Here is a 26,348-nt window from a genome sequence, read left to right as displayed (position 1 = left end):
ACGCTTTTGCCTTTGGAATAATCAGGTTGCAAACTCCAAAGACTAAATCAGAAATAGCACCATTGATCATTGTTGCAAGCATATAGTTTCAGATCAGGGACAGCAACATATCACAACATAGCGGAGTTGCAGATCAGAGATCATCTTGCATAAACATTATCAAATATATTAGGAAGGGCAGATATAATCCATTGATTGCATTGCATATACATATATCTATCTATTGATCAAGATCATTTTGGATACACCTAATTGCTAAAACAGAGATAGCCTTGATATGGACTTTCCATCATCATATTATGAGTGTAAACCATTGTGTATCAAATCATTATTGCATTGATTATCCGTATTTACAAGTATTTACAGTGAAACTGAGGAAAGAAGTGTCTTGCAGTTGATTCTTATGAGTTAAATTTTCATAATTCATAAATAATAACTTAAGGTGGTCATTACATTGTCAGATTTGTTGGTGGATGCAGTTAATGTTGATATTTTGATATTTGATATGGTCATTCTTTTAATTTAAATAACGATAAATTATGAAGTTAAATTAAATATTTTATTTTATTGTTATTTACTTTATTTAAATATTGACTATATGGTGCCCAAAGTTAAAATCATTAAGTTCTAAGTGCCAAATATTAAATAAATGACTTTATTGGGTTGGGAATCCATTTATGGGAGACATAAGAAGTTTAAATAAATTTAAAAAGTATTTCTTTTCTGGGTGTGGGATTTGGAGGGCTATAAAGTGAGTCTTTCGAGCTCATTTTGTTATGTTGGGATTTGATATTTTGGAGAATACATTTGCTAGTTGAACTTATTCATCCTATGGCTTTGCCAGGACGAAAACCCTTGCAAGGAACATCTTCTACATTGGTGAGAGACCCAATGTGGAAAAGTTTTGGTGGTTCTACTTTAGGAATCACAGTTGGGCTTTATTGTTAGCTTGCATATTCAATTTTGAGCACGTAACTATTGGAGAAGATTTGTGGGAGGTTGATTTTGGAGGAGATTAGTGTGTTTTGTTTTCTGTTCTATCTTCTTGCTGGCCGCCAAACCTTTCCTTGCTGGTTGTATAGGCACTAGGGGTGGCATGGAGACTTGGAGGAGACTAGGACGATCATTTAGAGGAGTATTATTGCTGCACTTGAGGCATCCAGGGCTGGAGAGTTGATTGATATTCATCGAGTTCATACAATGCTGAAGTGTCCCTTCATGAAGTTGTTTCAATTTTGTCTTCCGATTCCTGCTTCGTGGTAAAGATATCCTTGAAGTGATTTCTATTCATGTAGAAGCTTATGTTTAATGGCCTTCATTTTGGAAACAAAGCAAAACATTTTAGAGCCAGTAAACTGCTCCTCGTGCCTCCACTTCTTAATGAGATCAAAGAAGTTGCTGTCCTTCATCCACATGTTTTTGAACTTAAAAGGGCATTTCATTGGCTTTTTGTCTCTGAGGATTGATAACTGGACTGGATAGTGATCAGAGCCTGAGTAGGGGAAGATGGATCCCTTCAAGCTGAAAGGGAAAGTGGATAGGTTCCCTCGGAAGAAAAATCTATCTAGCTTGTCTGCAATATGGCTGAAGCCTAGTCTCCTATTATTCCAAGTGATGCCACTGCCTGATTCTATTTCCATTAGGTTGTTTGAATCCACCCATTCTCTGAAATAAATCTGTGATTGGTTCATTCTGTTAACTCCCCCCCTTTTATCTTGGAAGCTGAGAATTGCATTGAAGTCTCCTCCTAGGATAATGTAGGGGGATTGACATTGCGTGAAGAAGCCTTCCAATTCTATCCACAGTTCCTTTTTCTTGGGGCATGGTATAGGGCCATAAACGTAAACGTTATTATTATTTATTATTAAATCCTATTTCAGAAAAGGGACATTACAGTATGTAGCGATCCCTTATGTCATATTCTATAAATCTTCTATTGAATCTTGTACTTTGAGAAGAGACGAGAATGACTTACTAATAAACATCCAATAAGAAGGCACCGCTAGTTGTAGTTTGTTTTTATTAGATAAATAGTTGTGTCTTGTTGATGATTGCTTTTGTTAAGAGCAGTTATATATATCTCATACAAGCTTTGTTGATGCATAATTTAGTGATGATGATGAATACCTATTTGGACTTTCATCAGAGACTGATTAATATATACTCTTCTTATGAACAATTCGTTTACGAAGGCAGCTACATATATAACTGGAATTGACTACATGTTTGCTCTGTTTTTGATATTTTCATATGGAAGTGAGAACATAGTATAGTGATCGGTATGTAATCATCCATACTTGTATTTTACTCATTTTTTTTATGATTGAACTAAACTGCTCTTTATCATCAGTTTCATAAGCAACTGAAGTTCCTATTTTATAGTTATTATTTCTATTTCAGTTTCTGCATGTGTATTATTTGTATTTTCTGTGTCACTGCCTTTTGTCCATGAAGTTGTAGTTAATCAAATCCTGAATATTTCCTTCTTAACATTTGATTCTTCTCCTTTCTGTGGGTTTGTAATGTCTGTGGAAAATCTGTTTGATAATTATGATAAAGTGAAGAGCATCCACATTGGATAGAGAATTGCTGTAACATTTTGCATAGTTTTGCTTTCTGTCGTTCATTATAATTGTTTTCTGCCTGGTCAATTTTGTTATGAAGTTGTGACAATCTCACAAGTATATTTGACTATTTGTCCATTTATTGGTGCTTAAAGCCATGGTTTCCCATATTGCCCTGGATATATTCCTTTATGTTCTACATTATTTGCCTTAGAGACAAAGCTCAGTTTGTTATATTTTCTTGTTCTTGTGGTTGTTGAATCAGAGACATACATTTTTGGGATCTTAGCCATACATAGTTAAACTCATTTGAATTCAGTTTGTGTAGGCAGTTACTATTCATTACTCCGGCAATTTTCAATGATATACTAAACTATTATAATATGCTGGGTCTACCAGGTTTTTGGCTGTAGAAAATGACTTCAAGGAACACTAGTTCTATGTCTGTTTCAAGGTCATCACCTAAGGTAGATGGTGGAGACTGCAAGGTGTGTAGTTACTGCATGCTGAACAATTTGGTTAGGCAAATTTTTGATATAATATTTATTGAACTATTCTGATAGTTGACAGCGTTATGGTGTATCTATTTCCTCCATTTTTTTATCGTCCATAGATTAAATTGGTATTGACAGGATTAATTGATGTCTAAATCTCTGTAGGCCATATTTTGTATCATGCAATCACTAAAGGAATACAATTTTAATCTTTTGCAGAAAATAGAGGAAGGAGAGCAAATCAATCAGTATGTTGCAATTGTTACCTCTACTATAGACCAGCTGAAGACACAAGTCCAAGCTAATCGATCTATGCATGTAAAAGTATGTGGAATTTGATTATGAGAAATGATTCAGATGTAAACTTATTATATTTTCTGTAGTGCATTGGTTTATAAGCCCTGAAATAAGTTTGATGCTAATATTAATTTGTACTGTAATGCATTTTTTAGTTCGTTAATCAACTTCTTGATTGGTTATGCAGGAAAAAATAGAATCCAATGCTATACAACTAAAAGCATGTACTGCTTACCTTCAGTCACTTGCAGATACCAGGCAGGTACCAAATGCGATTGAGAAGGATGGTAATAAGGACATGTTTACATTGAGAATAGAAAGTGCTCACTGTAAATTAAGTGATTCTGATCATATGTTGGGAGACAAGGAAAATGTAAATTGTCAAGAAGAAGGTTCTAGTGCATCCTCAACAATTATTTATGCAAGCAGCTCTGGGTGCAAGAGTATTGTTCGAGCAATTAAGCTTCCATTTGTGGAAAGGATACCGCCTTATACTACATGGATCTTTCTTGACAGGTATAAAGAAGAGGTGTTCTGATAAACAACTAGAATTTTTCTTGTTTGTTGGTTTATGCTGGTACGATTGAGTGTCATTAAAATAATATTGTAATATTAAGTTATAATGGTCAATTAATTTGTTAGGATAGACTTTAGGAATATTCTTTATTCTTTTGGTTGTCATCTGCTTATCTTTGTTGGTGATCTTATCCTTATCGTATAAATCGTTTGTTACTCTTATTTTAATAGACTTTCACTCCTTTGTTAATATCGAATATCTTGGTAATTATTCTGTCTTTACTTTCCGTAATATGGTATCAGAGCTTGGGTTTTGAAGAAATCTTGAGATAAGTGAACACGATTGTGTGTTTGTGGTAGAGAATTTACCAAAGGACATCATAGGGATCAGCCAAGGAAGGAAAATCACAACTTTTTTCCTGGAAGTTTTTTGGCATATTTTTTCAATAAATTCGTGGGTTTGTTTAGCAGAATTTTTTGAATAAAAATCATGGATTTTTTCGGGTCTAAGAATCACGATATTTTATCTCTTCAAATTGTGCCTGTTTTTGGTATGAATCATGAGGGTTTTCTTCATAAAATTGTGACTTTCTATTGCAAATCGGTGCTTTGTGTTTGTTTGAAAATTATGCCTTTTTTTGTGTGGAAAAATTGTGTCCACCTTCAGATAAGTTTGCGCAAGGGTTTATTGAACTAATACATTTTTGAAGTTTTGATGAAGGTTTCCTTGGTAGTCGATGGTTTTTTGAATGTTTTTGTCGATTTAAATTTTTTTTGAGGTTTTTTTACTATTTTCCGATCATGCAACAACCTGGTAAACAAGGGGATGAATTTTTTTTTTTTTCATTTCATACCATTTCGATAGGTTTGCAAATCTAGTTGTTGAAATCATGGGGTTTCTATCACTTTCTAGCAAATGCTCAAGGTTTGGAGTCACCTTTTTTCAGATTCTTTTTTTTTATAAATGTGCTTCATTTTTATGGCTAGGGTTTTTTATTTAATTCTCTAGAATTTTTTATTGATTTTTTTTAATAAAAGTATGGTTTTTCTATATTTAGTTGGAGTTTTTGACAATTTTTTATAAAATTGTGGCTATGGTATTGATTTGGGCTTGACCTACAAGTCTAACAAAAACAAGTTTCTTCATTTTCCATGATTTTTGATTGTGAGTGGGATGGCTTCATTGGCCAACATCATGTTGAAAGGTAGTTCATTGGCAGAAATTACACCACCTAGAAAGAGAGGATGCTCATGATCTTTGAATATAGGTGCCTTGGTCAAATCGTCCTTGTATTGAAACTTGGCCAACAGTTGTGGGTAAAGACCAAGACAAGTTCGATGAGCGTAATTGTGAAGCCATTATGCTCATTAAATTATCAGTAATAGATGAAATGCTTCCAAAATTACTTTTAGGCAAATCTTCTATGGAGATTTCAAAACACTTGCGAGATTTGCATGAGACATTAGATAAAGATAGGGCCTTTTTCTTTAAGAATATTTTGTCCTCGATTATGATGGTCGAGGTGTTTTTGTAGGATCATTTGATGAAGTTCAAAGACATTTGTGATCATTGAGCTATTATTGGTCGCACAATGGAAGAAGACATGGTGGTTATAATGTCGAAAAGCTTTCCATGCTCCTATGAGCATTTCATGGAAACACTCAACATCACTTCTACTATTGTTAACTTTCAGTTTGATGGTTTGTGTAATAAATTCTTGTTGCAACTAGATGACTATGGTGAGCTAGCAAATCATAGAGATGATCTTGACAACTTATTGAACAACATTCGTCCCATATTTTGGTTTGTTGTTTCTTAGGAAATAAAATGAGGATTTGACAGGCCAAATATTTATGAGAAGAAAATGCATAGAGCTAATGGACATTCAAAAAGCTATTTCTTTCTAAAAATTGTGGTAGCGTTATAGACATCTAGATAATTTGTTTTCATAGCCCAAGGTGCATCATTGCATCCTTGGAGTGTGGATACTGTTGTGACGTTTTTACACATCGCCCCATTGCAAATGGGGACCCCCACTTTTTGCTGGCTAGATTAGGTGTTTTGTGTAGTTTGGTTAGCTTGGCAATGGTTTTTGTCTCCCAACTCTTAAGGAAGGGTGATGTCTTGTTTATCAGGTTGTAGTGTCTTGTCAATCTAGAAGAAAGCTTTGATCAATCCTTGATGTGGTTGAGGAAGAGTTGTCCATTTTATGAGGAATTCTTTGAGTTGATGTTGGATGATCTAGAGAGAAGATTTAAAGGATAGATGTCGAAGCTTAGGTGAGGTCATTGTCAAGAGTGAAGAGAGATATCAAGTGTATTTTTCCTTGAAGATTTCATGAAATGAAGTTGAAGGGATTAAAATTCCAGATTTGAAGTTAGGAATCTCAAGGAAAAGTCTAAGAGTGAGAGACATGAAAATGGAGGAAAAGTGAAGATGGAAAGGAGAGTGTTACTTTCTCCATGCAAAAGTTGATGAAAGGAGAATTTTTCCTTAGGCACTCAAAATCAACGATCTTTGTGGATGAATGATTATTTCTCCATGCATTGACAGAATCTGTGACCAAGTAAATTCCGTGGCAAAGCAAAATTCGCGACCAAGAAAAATCCGCAACAAAGCAAAACCCACAACCTCCTAAAATCTATGCCCAGGCAGAATCCACGACTTGATGATGGAAAGTACAATTCATCCACAACTTAACAAAATCCATGACAAAAGGGACTTGATGCTCGAGTTGGGTGAGAGCTGGACTAATAAAGTTTATCCTTGAGTCCGATAAATCTACGAAATAAAGGTGATTTCAAAGGCAAATTACCAGCAGCAAGTCCTGAATTGGAGTAGGTCTTCATGACAACAAGTGTGTTGATGGTTGAGGTTGCAAAGAGATAGCTATTGGAAGAGATTACCAATCATTATTTACAGTGAAATCATGTATATACAGACCTGAAGGCTTCATTTTCCAAGATTGAAAGTGCTATTTCCAGATTTCTGAGGATGAAACTCAGACTGTATTAAGGTCTATTTTACTGGAAAACGATGGATGAAAAGGGTTTTAGAAGGACTTATGAGGTGAAATTTAGGATATTTTGAGGTGTAATTTGTTTCATAGCATTCTTGAAGGCTAATTCTCATGAAAAGTGAATTTGGAATGCAGGATGTTCAATTCTCATTGTTTTATCATCAATTTTTTGTATTCCACTAACTTAGGATTTCATTTACAATATTGATTCAAAGTATTTTCTTTGTCTCTTCAGGCTTGATTCAAGGAATGAAGGACATGGAACGTGGAACGAGGGACTTCATCCCTTGGAGGAACTCAAACAATAGTATGAAGAGGAATTTAAGGATTGCTCTACAATGTGGCATCATGATATAAGGAAGAACCTCACAACTTGAGGGAGATCCAAGTCATACAAGGGATCAGCTAAAGGTTCTCATGTTCAAGGATAAAAATTCCACAATATTAAATCAAGAAAATCCAAGGCAAGAGAGAATCCACTACTTTTTGATGAAGACCTCACTTTGTCCTTCACACATCAAAATCCATGACTTAGGGAGAAGGGTGGAAATTTATCCATGAGTTCAATGAATCCATGACTTTTTTATGATGCCTCTAATTTATCCATGAGTCCAAGAAATCCACAACTTTTTGATGATGCCTCTAATTTATCCATGAGTCCAAGAAGTCCACAACTTTTTGATGATGCTTCTAATTTATCCTTGAGTCCAAGAAATCCACTACTTTTTGGTGATGCCCTCATTTTATCTTTCATTCCATGAAATCCATGACTTTTGTGGATGAGGGGAAATTTATCCATGACTTGTGAAAATTCATGCCTTTTTATTACTTGATTGAGACGCATGCTGGAAGAAGATAAGAAGTGTTGATACAAATTCCAAAAGGTGGCCGGTTTAATTTGAAATGTTTCAAATTTAAGGAAGTTGTCAGGTTGGCCTTGTAGGTGAAGGGGTGTGACCCAAACATGAACACCTATATGGGAGGAGTGAGCATTTCATTTGCTCACCTACACAATTCAATTCCACAACATACAGAGCAAACTCAGATCGACCTAGCAAGCAGAGCTGAGTGAATAAAGGCAGACCTGTGCGAATTTGAGCAAAAATTAGTATGATTTTGTGAAGGAGATCAGGTGCAAATCAGACTTAGAAGGTGCAGAGCAAAATTAACATTGCAGTGCAGGTCGAATGTGCTTGGAAATGAAAAAATCACCCTATACTTATACATATCTAAGACAACACAAAATCAGCTTAAGGCTGGCCAACTTGACAAAACAAAAGATTTGTGATCTGAAAGGTATGACTAGCCCAGCCGACCTTGTTAAAATACAAAAGAAAATCAGATCCGAGTTGCAGAGATATAATGTTAGAAGGCCAACTTGGGGTTTCCTCTCCAAAACAATGCAGCCTCTCATAGCCAGCCTCTTTGAGAAGAAAGCAATTTGCCCCCATAAAGTACATATAAATGGAAAATCAAAATAATCCATTCCCACATCAAATTAAATGCGGAGTAAGGCAGATTGAGTGCAGAATTGGTATGAATTGAAGCAAATTTCAAGGATTAAGGAGTTTTAAATTAGACTTTGGAGGAGAATTGAATCAAGTTGTGGAATACATTAGAACTACAAGGTGAATTTGTGAAAAGAAGTGAATTTCCCAAAAAATGAGTAGACATATACCCTGATTTTAATCAATTTCCAGACCTGTTTAGTGCAAGGAATGATTGAATGAATGATGGAGAAAGACATCCCAGCGGCTTGAAGAGGTCACGGAATAAGTAATCCAAGTCAAGCAAAGGCAAATAAAGGACTCAGTCATATCAAGGTCGTGTTCCACATTTCAAGACCAAGGGTTGTTAGGAGGATGTAGGATGTTCAAGGTGCAAACATCACAACAAGGAAGATTCCCAAGCAAGAAGGTAAAATTGTGCAAGTAACATCCAAGTCAGATAGTTTTAGAAAGTTAACCAAAGTTAGAGGACTTGATCCCCTAAGATGATTCAATTTGGGAATATGCCCCCACCATCATCACACCGGGCTTAGATAATGTTTTGTATCAAGAGATATTGTCCTAGCACAATCACCTCTTTGTGATGATATACAAGGTGTAAGGTGAAGTGGCATCCTATTCATTACCAAGCAATCAAGTTGTGCCACATTAGAACGTCCAAGTTCAATGAACCTAACTCATTCAAGGGATGGAGAATATGATACATGATGCTTCATCAAATATTGTTTCATATACCTAACCTATTCTTGAATTCAAAGAAGGACATGTGTCCCGTGTAATGTAATTATCTCATTGGTCAAAGGAAGTTTGTTGTAACAACCCCTAATTAGGGTTTTATAGTTGAATCTCGGTCATTGATCGTAAATTGATCTAACCCATTGAAATGTAATGATCTCTCTATATAAGGCTCAAATATCTCAGTTGTAAAGGTTAATAGTTAGTAGCTAGATAATTAGAAGAAGAGTAGAGTAGGAGGAAAGAAGGAATTGCTGCCAAGACTTGTTGAATCTAATACAAGATTTTCATTGAAGCATAGTGGATACAATGTGTTGTTTCTTCATGTTGCATGGTTTTTTGTTACTTCTCAAAATTAATTAGAGTTCATTGATTTTCGGTGGATGCTACGAAGATATTGTGATGAATTCCTTGGTTCATACTTTTTGTGGTTTGCTGATTGTAAGTTACAGTGTAAATTTAGCCTGAACCTCATCATTGTGGATACTTGTTCAAGTTGCATTGGTTATTTGAGTGATGTATTTGCAATGTGAAAATCTTCCATTTTCCTTAGAAGATTGCATTAGTCTTATGTAGTTGTTGTCATCATGGTGAAGCAAGGCTTGATTTGAGGAAGTTTGTCTATCTAAGTAACATTAATCATCATCATTAATTTGAGGATTAGTCTAGGCTTTCTAAATCCTTGTCTCTTTTATCTTTATTTTCCAAGTCAATTAGACTCCAATAGAGTTCAAGCAAAAAGTAAGTTCCCTTTGTGATTCTAACAAAATCACATCATATCACTGGGTCTATTCCAAGCAAGTAAGTCGCATAGTTTGCATTGTAGACCATGGAGTCATCTCATTTGATCACGTTGCATAGCATATGAGGTTTCTTTGTTCAAGAGGGGATATAATACCTTGGCATTTTATTCTATGTTAGAGGTGCATAAAAAACACATCAACAGATACACCTTGGGTATGTCTCAAACGTATTTAAAGAGTAACCATAGTCTTGATGATGTTTATTGGACATGCCAAGGAAGACCTTGGGTTGGGACTCTACTTGCCCCCATTTGGTACGTGTATCTCCTTGAAACTGAGATAAACTAATAACATAGCTTAGAATATTTGGTGTTTGGTATGGAAATTTGGATTGAATGTTTAGGAAGAGCTAATTTTATAGTGCATTCATGTTTGATGGTTTCACTATGTTCTTTGATCCTCATGCCAATAGAGCATCTTTTTTCAGCAATGCAAGGAGTTTCATAGGAGCAATCTATTTTAGAGACCCTAGAATTGAGAAAAAGTTCCCATGGATTTTATAGGGAGGGGATCTGTTGATGTGGTTTTTAAGACACCTCAAACACAGAATAAAATACTAAGTGTTCTATCCTCTCTTGAATAAGGAAACTTTATATGCTAAATATTGTGATCGATTAAGGCTACCCCAAGGTTTCTTTAGTCAGTCTTGACATGCAATTGGATAGTGTTAGTGAAATGATGTGATATGCTGGTATCACAAAGGGACTTACGCTTTTGCTGAACAGTTGGAACTCTTCAAAACTAACTTTTCTCAAACAAAGAAAGATCGAAAGGGAAAGGGTTTAGAGAATCTATGCTAGTTCTAAGGACAATGATAGTAATGGATGATGCTTGGATAGACAAATTCCTTAAACCAAGCTTTGCTTTGCTATGATAACAACTGCACAAAATTGATGTAATCTCCAAAGGCAGTGAATGATTTTCGTATCATAAATATTCATCCAAATACCTAATATTGGTTCAATCCAAATGAACATTTATAATCAAACTTGGCAACAATAATTAGGCTCAGGCTAACTTTACACTGTAGCTTACAATCAACAAACCACAAAAAGTATGAACCAAGGAATTCATCACATATCATTGCATTTCTCCATTATAATCAATGAACTTCAACTAACTTTGAGAAGTAGAAAGAAAGCATGAAAAATGTAGAAACACAATAGAAAGATCTACCATATCTTCAATGAAACTTATGTATTAATTTCAACATAGTCTTGGCAACAATTTCTTCTCCTCCTCCTACTCTACTCCTACTTGTTGAAGAACTATTCTATTATGCTTCTATCAACTATTGACGTTTACAAATGAGAAGGTCAAGCATTTTATAGACATCCCAATTACAATTTAAGGGCCAGGATTGATTTAAAATCTATGGTCGAGAATCGAGATAATTCAAGACAAACCCTAATTAGGGTTAGTTACAACTAACACCTCATTGACCAATGAAAAAATTACAACATTTTGGACATGTCCTTCCCTTGAATTTGGACCAATGACAAATGAGGCTAGGTATATTGAATTTAGCGCCCTCCATATGTGTAGTTGTTGATGAGTCAAGTTCATTGAACTTGGACATGTCTACTTGGAATCATTGGATTGGTCGATGGTGATCAGGCGCCACCTCAATGTAGATATCTCATGATAGTCAACATCATCAAACCTTTTGACTGATTGTGATGGTTCATATTCCCAAATTGCATAATTTTGATCAAGTTTCTAACTTTGATTAACTCTTCTGAAACTATCTTTCTTTTCTTGATCACATTTCACTTTTAATCTTGACATTCGAGAATTCACCTTCTTGTGATGCATTTCCACTTTCAACCTTGGAATCTTTCACCTTGAATGTTCTTGACCTTGATTCTTGATCTCCTTGTAGTAGTTGTAGAGCTCTTCATCATCATGTGATCCTTCATGTTGTAATGCTCTTCTTTGCTCGTCTTCTCTCATGCTCTTGAGCAACCTTGATTTTGATGTTGCCTTCTTTCACATTGTTGGGTTCCATGATCCCTTGATCTTGGATTTGGAAATCCAAGATCATTGTAAGATTATCTTTTGTGAACTTGTTTTCTTCATGATATTGAGTCTTTCCATGTTGTAATGTTTGGTGTATGTCTTCATGTTGCTATTGCCTTGTACTTGTGCATCTTGAACTTGTTTTCTTCATGATATTGAGTCTTCCCATGTTGTAATGTTTGCTGTGCTGTATGTCTTCATGTTTGCTGTATTGCCTTGTACTTGTGCATCTTGATGTCCTCTTGCATTGTTGAATTCTTCCCTCCACCTAGTCATTCTCCATCATCTTTGCATTCCTTACATGACTTGGAGCTTTGAATTCTTTGTTGTTGTTGAATATCCATCTTTTCTCCACCATTCCACGCAATCATTCTTGAAAATAGACGAAATTTCTTGGATTATAGTTATGATTCAAATCCAATGTAAGCAAATGCAAGAAGATTATAGTTATGTGGGTTTCAAGGGGTCTTCAACAATTTTACAACTTCTGTTTGCTATCACCTCATCAACATTTTGTGATACAACTTAAGAAATTATGTAGCATTTCATTTGCAAAGTTGCAATTTTTCAACATTTTTGACTGCAAAATTTTAACATTTTTGAAATTTGTAGAGATTTTAACAATTTTAATCAAGTTTACAAATGAATGCAACATTTTGTAACAAAAATTGTCAATATCTTAACATTTCAAAGCGAAATATGATGAGATGCTTGCAATTCCAAGCGAAATTGCAAGCAATCCTATAACTTACATTAGAACTTCACTTTTGCTAATAATTTTCATTCTTGTAATTTTAATTTCACACTTTCAATTTCGCATTGTTATTTAATTCAAAATTTCACAACCTCCTTCCTTGTTGTTCACTCAAACTCTCATGGACCTCAAGACATCAACAAAATCTAACCCCTTGGATTTCAACAAGACAAAACTCTGTCACTCAATGGCTATAAATCACAAAATTATTGCCAAGCTAACTAAACAAAGCAAAATAAGCACTAAGCTTCGAAGTGAAAAGTGGGGTCCCCCCTTTGCAATGGGGCGATGTGTGAAAACGGCACAACATGATCAGATTTTTAACTACCTTATGTGATTTAGATGAACAATTGGTGCTATTCTACATAATTTTGGAAATCTTATTAGATATGCCCTCAATGTATGGAAGGTAAGCCATTGGGTTATCTAGTGAATCCTCCACTCTTTTGTGAGTCTCATGACAAGTTTTGGATTGTTTGAATGCTCCAACAATGTGCTTATTCTTGTACCCATTACCTTGAAAAGTTGAAAAGTTTAGTTAGATGATAGATTTCATGATCAATGTGTTCCTCATCATAAACACAAAAGGTTCTATTAGCTAGGTTTTATAAAATTTTGAATTTTTGGGCAAGATGGTGATGTGAAGACACATGAAGTAAAAGGTTTGTGTCAATGGATTTTATGTAAACTTATCAAGCCAAGGAAGCTGTGGGTTTTCTAGAGGAGAATATCTAACAATGGGAGTTTATTGTCATGTTCTATTTCCGTAGTGAACTTAATGCTTTCCATATTGTTGTTTAAATGAGCGTGAAATTCCTTAAGTTTGTCAAGACCATGGGGCCAATCTAGGTTGTCATGAATATAACGTTTCCACCAACTTGGTTTTAGTGGAAAGGAGTTCAGGGCAGTCTCTAAAAAATGTTCCATGAAAAAATTAGTTATCATAGGTGATAGCGGGAACCCCATGGCCACCACATCAGATTGGTCATAAACAACTCCCTTGAAAGTGAAGAAAGGTAACTTTAGGCACAACTCAACAATTGAATTGGTCTCACTATTAGTACTCTAACAATTTCAATAATTAACATTGACTGAGACTTTAGTGAACAAGGAAATCACATTGAAACTCACAAGCATTTCCTCATCTCTCAACCTTTGTTGGTCATTATGAAATAAAAATAACCGGACAAATCTTGGATGAAAGAACTAGATTTCCTTACAAGTGGCTTCATTTTCTTAGTGAGGAATGAGGCCAAGTTATAATTTGGAGAGGCAGCGGTATCAACAAGTGGTCAACAAGTGGCCAAAAATGGTACTTTGTCTTTGTGATTTTTAGTATCACCATAAATTCTGGGAATGATCTCTTTATTACGGAGGAGACAATTTCTTGGCATTCTTGTTGAGGAAAGAATGGTTGATGTCTTTTTTCACCTTTTTCATAGTTATAGATATCAGGTTGTGGACTAAGGTTCTATAGCTCCTGCTATTACTAAGATGGTAGAACATTTTATTTCATAGTTTAATTTGTTGTTGACCATGGTGGCATTTCTTTTGTTGGATTTCACTATAAATATATCCATACTCTTGATTAACATTCTAATGCAAAACATTTGCGAGCTCTTGTATGTCTAGGTGACAATACAGTCCTGTCTAATTTCAGCAATGTTATTTGGCAAGAACCTGATGACGCTTATAGTGCATGATTATGTTTAATTTTCTGAAATTTATATTCCAAAGTGGTCATAGCAATTGCAATACCCCAAAATGAACTAATTTTAGTTCAATTGGCTCAAATGGATGTCTTTAGTAAACAATCTCACTATTATCATAACAAGGCATAGTGCAAAGCATTGATTTGTGAGTAATCTATTAAACAAGTTTTCCTGTTGCTTTTAGTATAAACGTGACAGATGATATTTTGGCTAGAATTAATTTTTTTTAATAGATGTTAACTCTTTGCAAAATCGGTGGAAATAAATAATGCTATCAGCCTTTGTGACTTTGTTGGGAGATGACTTTTCATCTGGGACATCTCTATGTAATTTTTCTGTATCCAGTGTTATAATTAGGATGTGTGATTAAATAAAGTTAATTTTACTTTAGGAAGGACTACTGAACCTTTTACTTATAATTTTCTTAAACTCCTTTTATATCTGAAGGATGTGTGATTTTTGAGAAAAAATGTAGGCTGCATGAATTTTGAAAAAAAGAAGTTAATTTTACTATAGGAAGGACTACTGAACCTTTTACTTATCCTTTCCTCAAACTCCTTTTATACCTGAAGGCCATAAGTTTAATGCTAGTGTTGAGGTGGTTACCTTAGTGGAATGATTTACTGCATTAATGATGAGAATTGGAGTTATAGAGATTAAAGCATGCTCAGTCTAAAATGACAGCAACATGTTACCATATAGATCTGGGAATATCAAATATAATCTGTAAATAGCTTTTCAGTTTTATCCCTTTTTTTTTGTATGTTAAATGCATTGAAAATAGTTCTATCTTGAAAACAATTACTTTGAGATAATTCTATTCTTACCATGTAAATAAATTTGTTAAAGGAGTTATGTGATTCATTGATTGAAGTTTGGTATTGAGCACGGCAAAAATTGAAAAATGTTTATCGTAAGTGAAAGTTGAGCATGCAGACATGCTCAAAATAGACATGAAGTTTAATCTTGTAATGGTCCATGGGCATATGCCCCAACAAAAATGATTTGTATATGTGGCTTTTTAGGTGCCTTTTATTCAATCTACTTGCACTTTGATGTAATAGTCATTTAATTAAGTATTTTGTTTTTTGATAATGTTAAATAAAAGATTTGGTATAATTTGTTTGTAGATTCTCTCTCTCTCTCTCTGTCCACACACGACACTTTTCCATGAGTATAGGCGTTTTTTCCCTTGATAGGTTTCTAGCACTATACATTAGGGTTTTTCTGTTTACCCTAAAGTTTTGTTGTGTATTGTAGGAACCAAAGGATGGCAGATGATCAGTCAGTTGTTGGAAGGAGGCGTATTTACTATGACAAATGTGGAAATGAAGCATTGGTTTGTAGTGATAGTGAGGAGGAGGTTGCTGAAGAGGAAGATGATAGACATGAGTTTACTGAAGGGGATGATTTTGTTTTACGGTGAGTAGATAAGTTGTGGTCCTGAAATAATATGTATTTTTAGCTATTTTTGCTTAGAGGTATTAGCTTCTAGAATTTCATATTTGTTAGTGAGTTACAAGGAACTGTTGGACATTGATTAAAGGGATAAAATGTAACAAGTGAATGTGATTGTGAATCTGCGAAAATATTGGCTTACTGGTGATTGCGAATCTAATTTGCATATAATTTTACTGTTAAATATCCTATAAAAATCATGTGGAGACTCTGTTGATCTGTTTCTAAGTATTTGGTTTTCTGATTTGTGGAGGGAGAAATGTAAACAACAGCAATTATAGCTCTATTGTTGATTTTTTAAATTATAAACTTTCCTTTTGATTCTCATTCAAGAGAATAATGCAAGGTGTATGCTTAAATTCTCCTATTTGTGATGGGTTTCTTTGACTGGCGAGTCTGCATGAAACCACACTCTGCTGACAAATTTTGAAATTTATTCCTGTATTTTTTATGTTTTGTAGCAGGGCCATATGTAGTGATTTTTGTGAACAAATTTATTTGAAATTTTTCTTTTTGAAAAGGTGTTTAGCCTTCTGATATTTCAGATTGTAGGACAGTAATTTTTATTCTTTTGATCATTTTTTAAGTTGAGTATTTGCTTGAGGGACATGCCAGCTTACTACTTTTAAAAGGGTTTTTTAATGATTGTGATTTTCCCTTGACTGTTCCTGTTGAGTTCTCTATTCTTAGCCTATTTTTTTTGTATTCTATATAGGCTCTTTTTTATCTCTGTATTTTTATCATTCTTATATGCTATAATGTTCTTCGTTCCAACTTAAGCTTGTGGGTGCTGAAATAATTGTCTTTAAAGTTTAGGCATTCCAGGACTTCCATGTTGCTCTAAAGCCTACTGTAAAAAAGGTTAACATTATCTCTTCAGTTAGACTTTATAACCATACTCAATCCTGATCCATATAGGTGCAGGTGGTACCCTGGGGAAACCCAAGGGGAGCTACAGCAATTGGGCCCCCAAAACCAAAAGATAACAATTTAAAAAGCATTTGACACACAAAAGACTAAAATAGTATTTTTTTCTTTCAAGCTGCCATTGCTAGGTGTTGAAGATTAGTTTGTCTTTTTCCAAAGGTGAGAGATATAGGCGAGTTAAAGCCATGCCAAGGGGGGAGAAATAGCTACACAGAGAAGATCTAACCATAAAAAGTGAGCGAGTCATTTTTTTTCAAGTTTTGATTTTTTTTTTTTAAAAGATTTTTGGAGTTTTTATACTTTTTTTGGTAAGTTTATAATATTTTTTTGAACTCTTTTATGCATAATAAGGGGTTATAATGCCAAACTTTTTTTTAAGATGTAGGGTTGTTTATTTGTAATGTTATTTTGTTTTAGGTTCATATAGAATGGCTGGTAGTTCTAGTTTAGTTGCTCCAAATGCAGAGAGTTTCATTTAAATTTGATGCATTGTCACCTCTTTGGTGATAGATGACAATGATTAAACAACCTCTTGGTGGTGGTGGTTATCATTGGCATTGTAGCCAATGTGAAAATGAGCATAAGAGCTCATACTAAAATGGAAGCTCACTTTTGCACAATTGCTTGCATGGGAATAAGAGCTTGTTATGGGTCAAATAAAAGGGGTTGCCAAAGCATTAAATATTGCCTTATATTAAAAGAGAGAGGACTCTGACATGGTAAGTAATAGATCGAAGAAAAGAGAATTTCTTCTTGTTGTTGCTAGAGTTCAATGGCTATTATTATGTTTTGATAATATGGTTTATCTGATTATGTATTAATTGTTTTTCAGTTTTAGGTAGTTATAAGCATCAGTTGGTTGACAGTTGTGTTCCTCTAAGCAATTGTTGGGTCCTTTAAATAGATTGTGTATCATCAAGGAAAGCACTATGATTTAGTCGGATCACTCTGATCCTTGATTGACCATCCTTGGTCTTTAGTAACAAATTCATATGCAAATAAAGATTTATTTTACTCTTCTATTTGGTATGCATTTTCATCTTTATTATTAATTCATTTATTCATTTTATCAAATAGAGCAGTAAATACTTGGCATTGTTGCCTTAAATGAAATCACGATATTTCAAGAGATTCATGCCTTTGGATAGAAATAAAGGCGAAGGAGACCACAACATGGTTAAGATCAGGAGATTAGTGATCTTTAAGGATCATTGAGCAAAGGAACGAAGAAGAAGGTTGAGGGGAATAGTTGATGAAACCAAAGGTTTATTAATTGCGAGTTTGAGTCCATCTTGACCACGAAGTAAACGCTGAAGTGTAAGTTGGAGTTGTAGTTGGGAAAAGAAAAAGACTTTCACCACAAAAAAATACACGAAGGCAAAGTTGGAAAAAATAGCAAGGCACTGACTACTCTCAGGCAAAGCATATGTTGACCTTGTTGATCAAGCAGAGAAATCATTAGTATAATGTAATGTCCCCATTTTTACGCTATACCTTTTTGTGAGCGTTAGCTAGTTTTTTGGTTTTCCAAAGACTTCTAGGTGAGTTGAGAGTTCCAATGTTCTTGGAGAGCTCAATTTCAGGTTTTCTTGGCATCTGGTGATGGTTTGAAGTTCAATTGGCTTTTAGGATTGTGGTGACACTCTTTGTATCATTTTAGGCCTTTTGGGTTGTTTTCCACAATTCTTGGAGCACATTGCTATTTATAGTAAGTTCTTGTTCGACATAGGGCTTCATTCTTTAGCATCAATTATGTCTCGACATGTTCAGTTTCAGTTACTAGTGCTTTGTCAGGACTGAAATGTGTTTGGAATTATTTAAATATTTGCATTAAAGTTATAAAGTTTAAATATTATAAAGTGATGTTATGTCCCCAACTTGGATGCCTAGGGAAATGGAAAATGGGGACTTAAGTTGTTTTAAAATGCTAAAGGGGCTTTTGGTCGTAAAATGGGCTTTGTACTACTTGTTAAGCTACGTTGGTTAAGTATGTTAGTGTCGTCGAGGGTAGTTGTCCGTTTCACGACAGTTCCCCACGGGTGGTAACCGCAACCCTCGACCGTGTCTTTATATATGCTCTTGTACTTGTGTTGGGGACACGTATGTAGAGAATGATTATTGTACTAGACACTTTGGCATTAATGAAAGCTTTACTCTGAGTTTCTGGTTACTATCCTATCCTATGGTTATCATCTGACTGTTGATATGCAATATTAATAACACACCCCACGGGGTAAACATCTGGCACCGTTGCCTAGACATACTCGGGAAAGGAAGGAGCGGATGGTGTACGGACACGATGGGCCTATCCGTTGGTGAGATTAACCCAGAGGCCGACGACGCACAAACGGAACTCTACGACGGAGAGGACATTGCAACGAGGGAATTCTGAATCTTGCTTCAGGCGGCCATCGAGACCTACGTTTGAAGAGAGGCCACGGAGGCTGAAGTCCCAAAAAGTGTCGTGTGGACTGCACTGGAAGTTAGCCCCGCAGCGAATTGGTTGATGAACCACTTCCCCCGGTTGCTTGCACGGGCATCACTGGCACAACGAACCCGCCTGGAGGAGATTGCCCGTGAGGAGCGACGCCAATAGGTCCTTCGAGAGTACGAAGAAAACAATAGTTGTTGGGAAGCGGAGCGTGATGACAAGAGGCGAAGGGGAAATCGAACCCTGAAGCTCCGGGAGGAATAAAGCAATACTGTAATAATCCTGGCACAATGTTGACATAAATTGTGGCCGAAAGGGAAAATAATAAAAGTTTTTTTTTGTTTGTGTACATGGTGTGTGCTTGCTATGTACGGAAGTGATTTACGCCCAATATACTAAATAAGGACAAAAATAAAAAGATACAAAGTGACGAATGGGAAGTGGCACAAAGAGCGTTGAATCTCAGACAACAGATAGAACGAAGGCGTAGGCTAAGGCAGCTTGTCGAGGGACAACCGGCCGAGGGGTTGCTCGAAGAGAACCCAGGAGGTGTCACGAAGGTTGTAGACGCAGAGATAGACGGAGAGAATTACACTCTCTACACTGTCGTAGGGTTGCCCGAAGGGAACCTAGGAGTCATAGAGGGTGTCGAAGGAGAACTCTACAGTTCGCTAGAATACCATCGTAGGGTAAGAAGTCGCGAAGAGTTGGTGGAACAAACAAGGCGAAGTCTAAACCTGATCGACGCTACCAGAGACCTACTAAAGAACTTGTCCATTTCAGAGGACAATCGGAGAGAGACGACCGAAGGTGACAGTACGACTGAAGGTGCCGAGGGAGCACAAGGGTACCGTACGGGAGACAATTTGTTTGGTTCGGAGTCAGCAACCTTCCTCGGAGGACCCACGAGTGGAGGGTCAAGTGCAGGAGGGAGAGGCAGAGGATCACTAGGTACAAGCACATAAGGCATTGTAGGAGTGAGACCCAACAGTGGGATGACAAGTAAGTAGAAATTGCCAAAGTTCACGGGTGATGTCAAGGAAGATACCGTACGGCATTGCCGTACATGTGAAACAATTTGGTTGGCCAATGGGGTGATCGATCATGATGACTGGGTGCAGCAGTTTCCAACCACGCTAAGAGGAGTTGCCATTGATTGGTACTCTGACATGGACAAAACTGAGATTGACACATGGGATAAATTGGAGAAGGCATTTAAAACAGAATTTCGGTTGCTAAGAGACAACAATGAAATAGTAGCCGAAATCTATGGCACAAAGCAGAACAAGAAGGAGATGGTCCGAGCCTATAGTCGGCGGCTCAAGGAACTGTTGGGGAAATGGAGAGTCAACCAGTGGATGGGTTGAAAAAGAGATGGTTCATGGAGGGACTAAAACACTCCCTCTGGAAGAAGATGAAAATTGTTCCACCAACCTCGTATGAAGATGCATATAATAGAGCAATGGATCTCGAGAGCGAGACCAAGACATCCAAGAAGAAGGATAGCTCGTCTAAGGATGATGACTCTTCCGAGGGAAGCAACAGCGATGGCGAGTCCGGCAAAAAGGTGCAAGCCTTGCAAAAGGACATGCTGAGGATGATGAAAGAGCTGAAGGTTATGAAGGGAGGTACGAGCAAGACTGACGAAGGGGAGATTTGGTGCACGAAATGTAAGACGGACGACCACACGAAAGGCTCTTGCCCAAAGAAGGCCTATTGTGATATATGCTAGTTGATGGGGCATCCCACCAGGGAATGCCCCTACAACATGAAAACATGAAACCAACAAGTATTGCCTACGCAGGAACAACCAACTACATCGGGCGGTACCGGCAGCTCCCAGGCGAACAACAATGCAACATCGGGAGGCTACCGAGATAACCGGTGGGGAGGACGAAACAACAATAACAACAATAACAATACAAGGAGCCGGATCCAATATGACTCCAAAGGCCGACTGATGATACAATGCAGAGCGTGCAGCCAATGGGGGCACTTTGCCTGAGACTGCCCGAAGGGAGAGGCCACACAATATTTGTGTAAATGGTGCGGACCGGGAGACCACGAAGATGCCACTTGCTTGAAGTCCAGCGTTAACTTGCTCAATATCAAGGAAACCAAAGAAGAGGAAGTGCTGGCCGTAACTCGTGCCCAAGCCAGACAAGCAACGTGCCCAGTCCTGGAGACGGAGAAGCGAAGGGTACGGGAAGCACGGGAAGAAATTGAGAAAGAGATACGAGAGAGGGCGAAGGCGAAGGGTACGACGGGTACTTCCAGCCGACCGGAGGTGGAGGAGGCTTTACTAAATCAAATTTTAAAACTGGAGGTGCCTGTGAAGGTACACGATCTCCTCCAGATGATGCCTCAATTACAAACGACGTTGCTGAATAATCTCTCCCAACCACGCACCAATACCAACCACCGCACGGATGTTACTGGGGGGTCTGCAATAGATCCCAGGCTGCTGGCAGTTAATGTTGAAATGTGGTGACTAATCAGCAAAGTACTGTACACTCAGCACGTATCCTCACCAGGCACCAGGCCAGATATTGCACATGCGGTGGGAGTTGTGAGCAGGTTTATGAGTAATCCGGGTATGGAACATTGGAATGCTGTGAAATGGATTCTTCGGTATTTGAAAGGAACTACTACGAAGGCATTATGTTTCAAAGGATCTAATGCTGCTCTAAGTGGATTTGTTAACTCTGATCTGGCGGGTGATATTGATTCACGGAGGAGTACTGTAGGGTATGTTTTTACTATAGGGGGAACTGCAGTCAGTTGGATTTCTAGGCTGCAAAAGGTTGTTGCACTTTCAACCACTGAAGTTGAGTATGTTGCTGCTACAGAAGCCAGCAAGGAGATGATTTGGTTGCAATGTTTTCTGGAGGAATTGGGTTAGACACAAGAGGATAGCCCATTGTATACTGATAGCTAGAGTGCCATTCATCTTGCGAAGAACTCTGCTTTTCATTCAAGGACAAAGCATATTCAGCTCAGGTACCACTTCATCCGTAGTGTTTTGGAGGAGGGTCAGTTACGGCTTGAGAAGAGTCACACAAGTGAGAATCCTGCCGATATGTTCACAAAGGCAGTTCCACAGGAGAAGCTGATTTCTTCATCAGTTTCTGTTGGTCTTCTTGATTGATAATTGTGGAATTTATACCAGTCGAGTCCTAGTGTTTTATCCAGCAGATGTTGCATGTACAGTGGTGTCGTGTAGTATCAGTCTCCAAGTGGGAGATTGTTGAAATGTGGCGATTGATCAACAAAGTACTGGTAGGGGTTCGGGGGCGATAGCCCCCGAGAATTTTTTTTTTGCTGTTTTTCGTTGATGAAAACCGACATTGTAATAAAACCCTAAAAAGGCCGACTTTTTTTGTTGCCCTAAAAATGCATGTTATAAGCGGCTGGGATGCTTAAGGCATTGTAAGGTTGATGTACTGTTTTTGTTGGATAATAAGAAAGATTGGACGACTGTGTATGGTGGACGTAACCCATTCTGGGTGAACCACGTTAAATCTCTGTGTTATCTGTGTCCTGTTTTATTTCTTTATCTTTTGTATTTAAATCTGCATATAATTGTTAGTCCATATTTGCTTCGGATCTGCTTGAAACCCTAACAGTTAACACTGGAAGGAACCCGACCATTGTGGAGATGGGTATCCTTGGCACCATTCTAACCGATACCATCGTCGATGGTGGATCGGGAGTGAATGTTCTTCCAGAAGAAACCTGGTGGAAGCCAACGCTGTGGCCATCTACATTCAATCTGCTGGGAGCAGATTAGCATGGAATATAAGCAAGTTACCATCGGGGCGCAACCCTTCATACTGGACTTCGTGGTAATCCCACTAAAGAAAAAAGGGTATGATGCGATCTTAGGGAGAGGGTGGCTGGTGGCAGCCAAAGCCACCCACAACTGGAAGAAGAACACATTGTCTATGGAGAATGGAGGAAGGAAGTTTATCATAGACCTTGGGACGCAGTTGGTTAGTGAGGAACTGGCATCATCTTCGGAATCGGAGGGTGAAGGAGAAGGCGACCTGACGGACGAAGGACGGGGCTGCATGGAGCCCAACGACGAAGGGATTCTCAAACTAGGAGAGTGCTTTGAGGATGAGATGGGGTCATTGAATAGGCTCTTCCACTGGTAGATGGAGGATTACGAATATTTTTTTGAAAGTGGTGGTGGGACCATCGTACGGTGGAACCACCACGGTGAGACCACTGTGCGGTGGGACACCGTACGGTGCACCACCGTCGACGGAGGTCACCGGCGGTGGAATACCATCGTAGGCCTGAAGGAGCACGGCGACGACGATGATGGTTTAAAAAAAGGGTGAAAGGAAAAATACCATGGCATGACAGGGATAAACGGTGGTGATGGCACATGAAATGAAAAATGCTCCAACATTCAAACAAGCATGCATTTAATTTAAAAAAAAAAAAACGACGACCAGATTGAAAAATCATTCAATGGAGTTTGGAGCCAGGACGCTGAAAAAATTAGAGTGGAGAAGAAGGTTTTTGGCATCTTAAAAATATCACAAAAATGATGTGCGCCATGGACTTCCGTGTGGTTTTGAAGGTTGTAAATTGGTGTTGGTGGTAGGGGCTACCCTCGGACCCTGCGAGGGGCGCTGCCCCTAGACCCCGTTGGGGCGCCGCCCTAGACCCCGCTGGGGGCACTGCCCCCAGACCCCCAGTTTATTTTTGAGCCACAACACACTTTTTGAGTTGGGTGAAGGGCATCAAAGAAGTCATAGTAAGTGTTGGGGTTGTTCTGTACTGTGAGAAAGAAGTCTGAAGCTAAGCATTGGCAGGGAAGCCATAAGCCGTAGAGGGAGACGGATTTGGAGGTTGCGAACAAACAGAGTTTGAGGGAAGGCATTGCAAGAACGCAAAGTTGTACGACACCAGGGTGTTATTCAGTTCAGTTATCAGCCTTTGGGGAGTGTGATGGAGGATTTGAGGCGTCTCCTAGCCTTTGTGCCAGAGGGTTGTGGCCACTTCTAGGCATGAATGGTACACTTTGAGGAACTCGAAGTATGTCTCGGCTGGACGTGAGGTTGCCTTGGTGGATGCACAGAGGGCTCGGGAGGAGCTAACCACCAGGTTGGAGGCAGTAGTAGTGTGAGACTTAGCTTAGCGTACCTAGGAGTTGGATGCCGAGAGGGCAATGCGGGTGGCTATCGAGGACAAATTGGCTAGGGAGACAGTATCATTTGAGTAGCAGTTGGTGGAGGCTGAGACTGAAAAGCGTGTTTTGCAGACAAGTTTGGCACAGGAGGACTGTGATGTCAAGGAAAAAAAGAACTGCTTGCATAAGCAATAATGGCGAAATCCGCACTTGAGCATCAATAGTAGCAGAAAAGGGTTTTTAGGCGAGGACGTAGCAGGTGTATGAGTTCCAGGCTCGACTGGCGTCATCGACTGGCGTCAATAGTTCTTGCATCTTCTTCATCGGAGGTGCAACTACCTCCTTCAGGCACACCCCCTCAACCCCTTCTTCTCAGTGATTTTCTTATTGTATATAGTGTACTTCATCCCCATTTGGTTGTGTTAGTCCCGGATTTTTGTCCTTGTCGTCCGGAGACGACTTTTCTTTGGGGGGGGATGATGTTGGTCGTAAAATGGGCTCTGTACTACTTGTTAAGCTACATTGGTTAAGTATGTTAGTGTCATCGAGGGTAGTTGTCCGTTGCACGACGGTTCCCCATGGGTGGTAACCGCAACCCTCGACCGTGTCTTTATATATGCTCTTGTACTTGTTGTTGGGGACACGGATGTAGAGAATGATTATTGTACTAGACACTTTGGCATTAATGAAAGCTTTACTCTGAGTTTCTGGTTACTATTCTATCCTATGGTTATCATCTGATTGTTGATATGCAATATTAATAACACACCCCACAGGGTAAATAGGGGCCTGTTTGAGGGAAAGTAAAATAATTTGAAAATTGAAATTGCCCTGATTCCCTCCAATCCTATATAAGGGTATTTTGGCTCTCGTTTTCTGATTGAGAGTTGCACACAGATCGAGATGATGTTGGAGTGAACAAGAGTTCTCCAAAGGTTGATTGAGGATGGGAACTGTTGTCACACAAGCTTGCACCCTTGCTGAGCTATCAACTTAGCAACCTCGTGAAACATGGAAACAACCTCGAAGTGTGGGACCTTGCGCAATGGGGTTGAATCTTTGGAGAAGGTTGACTTCCTTCTCAATCCAAGTACAGGTGTTGAACCAACTCAACACTCCAAAATCTACTTCTAAACCTATCCTAACAGCTTGTAGAGGAAAAGAGAAGAAAGAAATGCTGAAATGAAAGGAGGTGATGCATCGAGATAAGAGATGTTCCTCCCCCCACTCCGAAATGACAGAAAGAATCAACCGAAATACCCTGGAGATGCACAAACTTCAGTTGCATGAATGACCCCAAACACATGTATGGAGGTTAGAATTTGCTAAATGTCAAAAGGGGAGAAGGTTTCCCACAAGTCACACTCAAAAACAAGTTAACACAGCATATACGTGAGACGGTGAGAGAGAGCCACAAAACATACACTTGCGATGAAGGTAAGAAAACATACATAACATGCATAAGTTGAAGGGAGGCAAGAATGATAATTTCAATTCATTCTCAGGCCAATGGCCAAACTTACAGTTGCAAAAGTGCAAGCAAATATACAAATCTTCAAGAGAAGAGAGCAAAGAGTAGCTCAAGTCAGCAGGAAGAGAACCCTTTACAATGAGGCTTAACATCCTATATATAGCAAACTGGTTGTAGAAGAGAGACCAATGGTCAAGGGGGGGGGGGGAGCCTTGACCTTGGCGTGCGCAGAAGAATGTCAGTTCAAGAAGGCAGGGAAGTGCACAGATTTGATATGGTTGTACGTGCAAGCAACTTGGCTATACCTTGACAAGGCGATCCCAAGAAGAGTACTTCTAGAAGGTGGGTTGTTTGACATTCCAAGGTCAGAGTATGTAGACTTGACATGAAGGCCATCAAGTAAGCATAAATAATCATGGCCTTCGACTCCACTTGATGGTAATCCTACAAAAAACATTAAAAGCGCCCCTCTAGCTCCATGAATGAAAGTAGACAA

The 26,348-nt window shown here is 38.1% G+C and overlaps 1 protein-coding gene across 4 annotated transcripts in view; it reads left to right on the top strand.

The window, feature by feature from the left end:
- LOC131027234 (histone-lysine N-methyltransferase CLF) overlaps window positions 1–26,348 on the top strand; it is a 116,464-nt gene that overhangs the window by 6,597 nt on the left and 83,519 nt on the right. For all 4 annotated transcript variants that reach the window (XM_057957241.2, XM_057957244.2, XM_059219742.1 and 1 more), the window contains 4 exons: window positions 2,964–3,052; window positions 3,278–3,382; window positions 3,543–3,871; window positions 15,683–15,844. In XM_057957241.2, the coding sequence (XP_057813224.2) occupies window positions 2,981–3,052; window positions 3,278–3,382; window positions 3,543–3,871; window positions 15,683–15,844 (668 nt within the window). In that variant the 5' untranslated portion in view covers window positions 2,964–2,980. The remainder of the gene's footprint in view (window positions 1–2,963; window positions 3,053–3,277; window positions 3,383–3,542; window positions 3,872–15,682; window positions 15,845–26,348) is intronic.

This window comes from Cryptomeria japonica, chromosome 4 (genome assembly GCF_030272615.1).
Source record: "Cryptomeria japonica chromosome 4, Sugi_1.0, whole genome shotgun sequence".
Lineage (NCBI taxonomy): Eukaryota > Viridiplantae > Streptophyta > Pinopsida > Cupressales > Cupressaceae > Cryptomeria > Cryptomeria japonica.
This window is presented reverse-complemented; position numbering and strand designations above follow the sequence as displayed.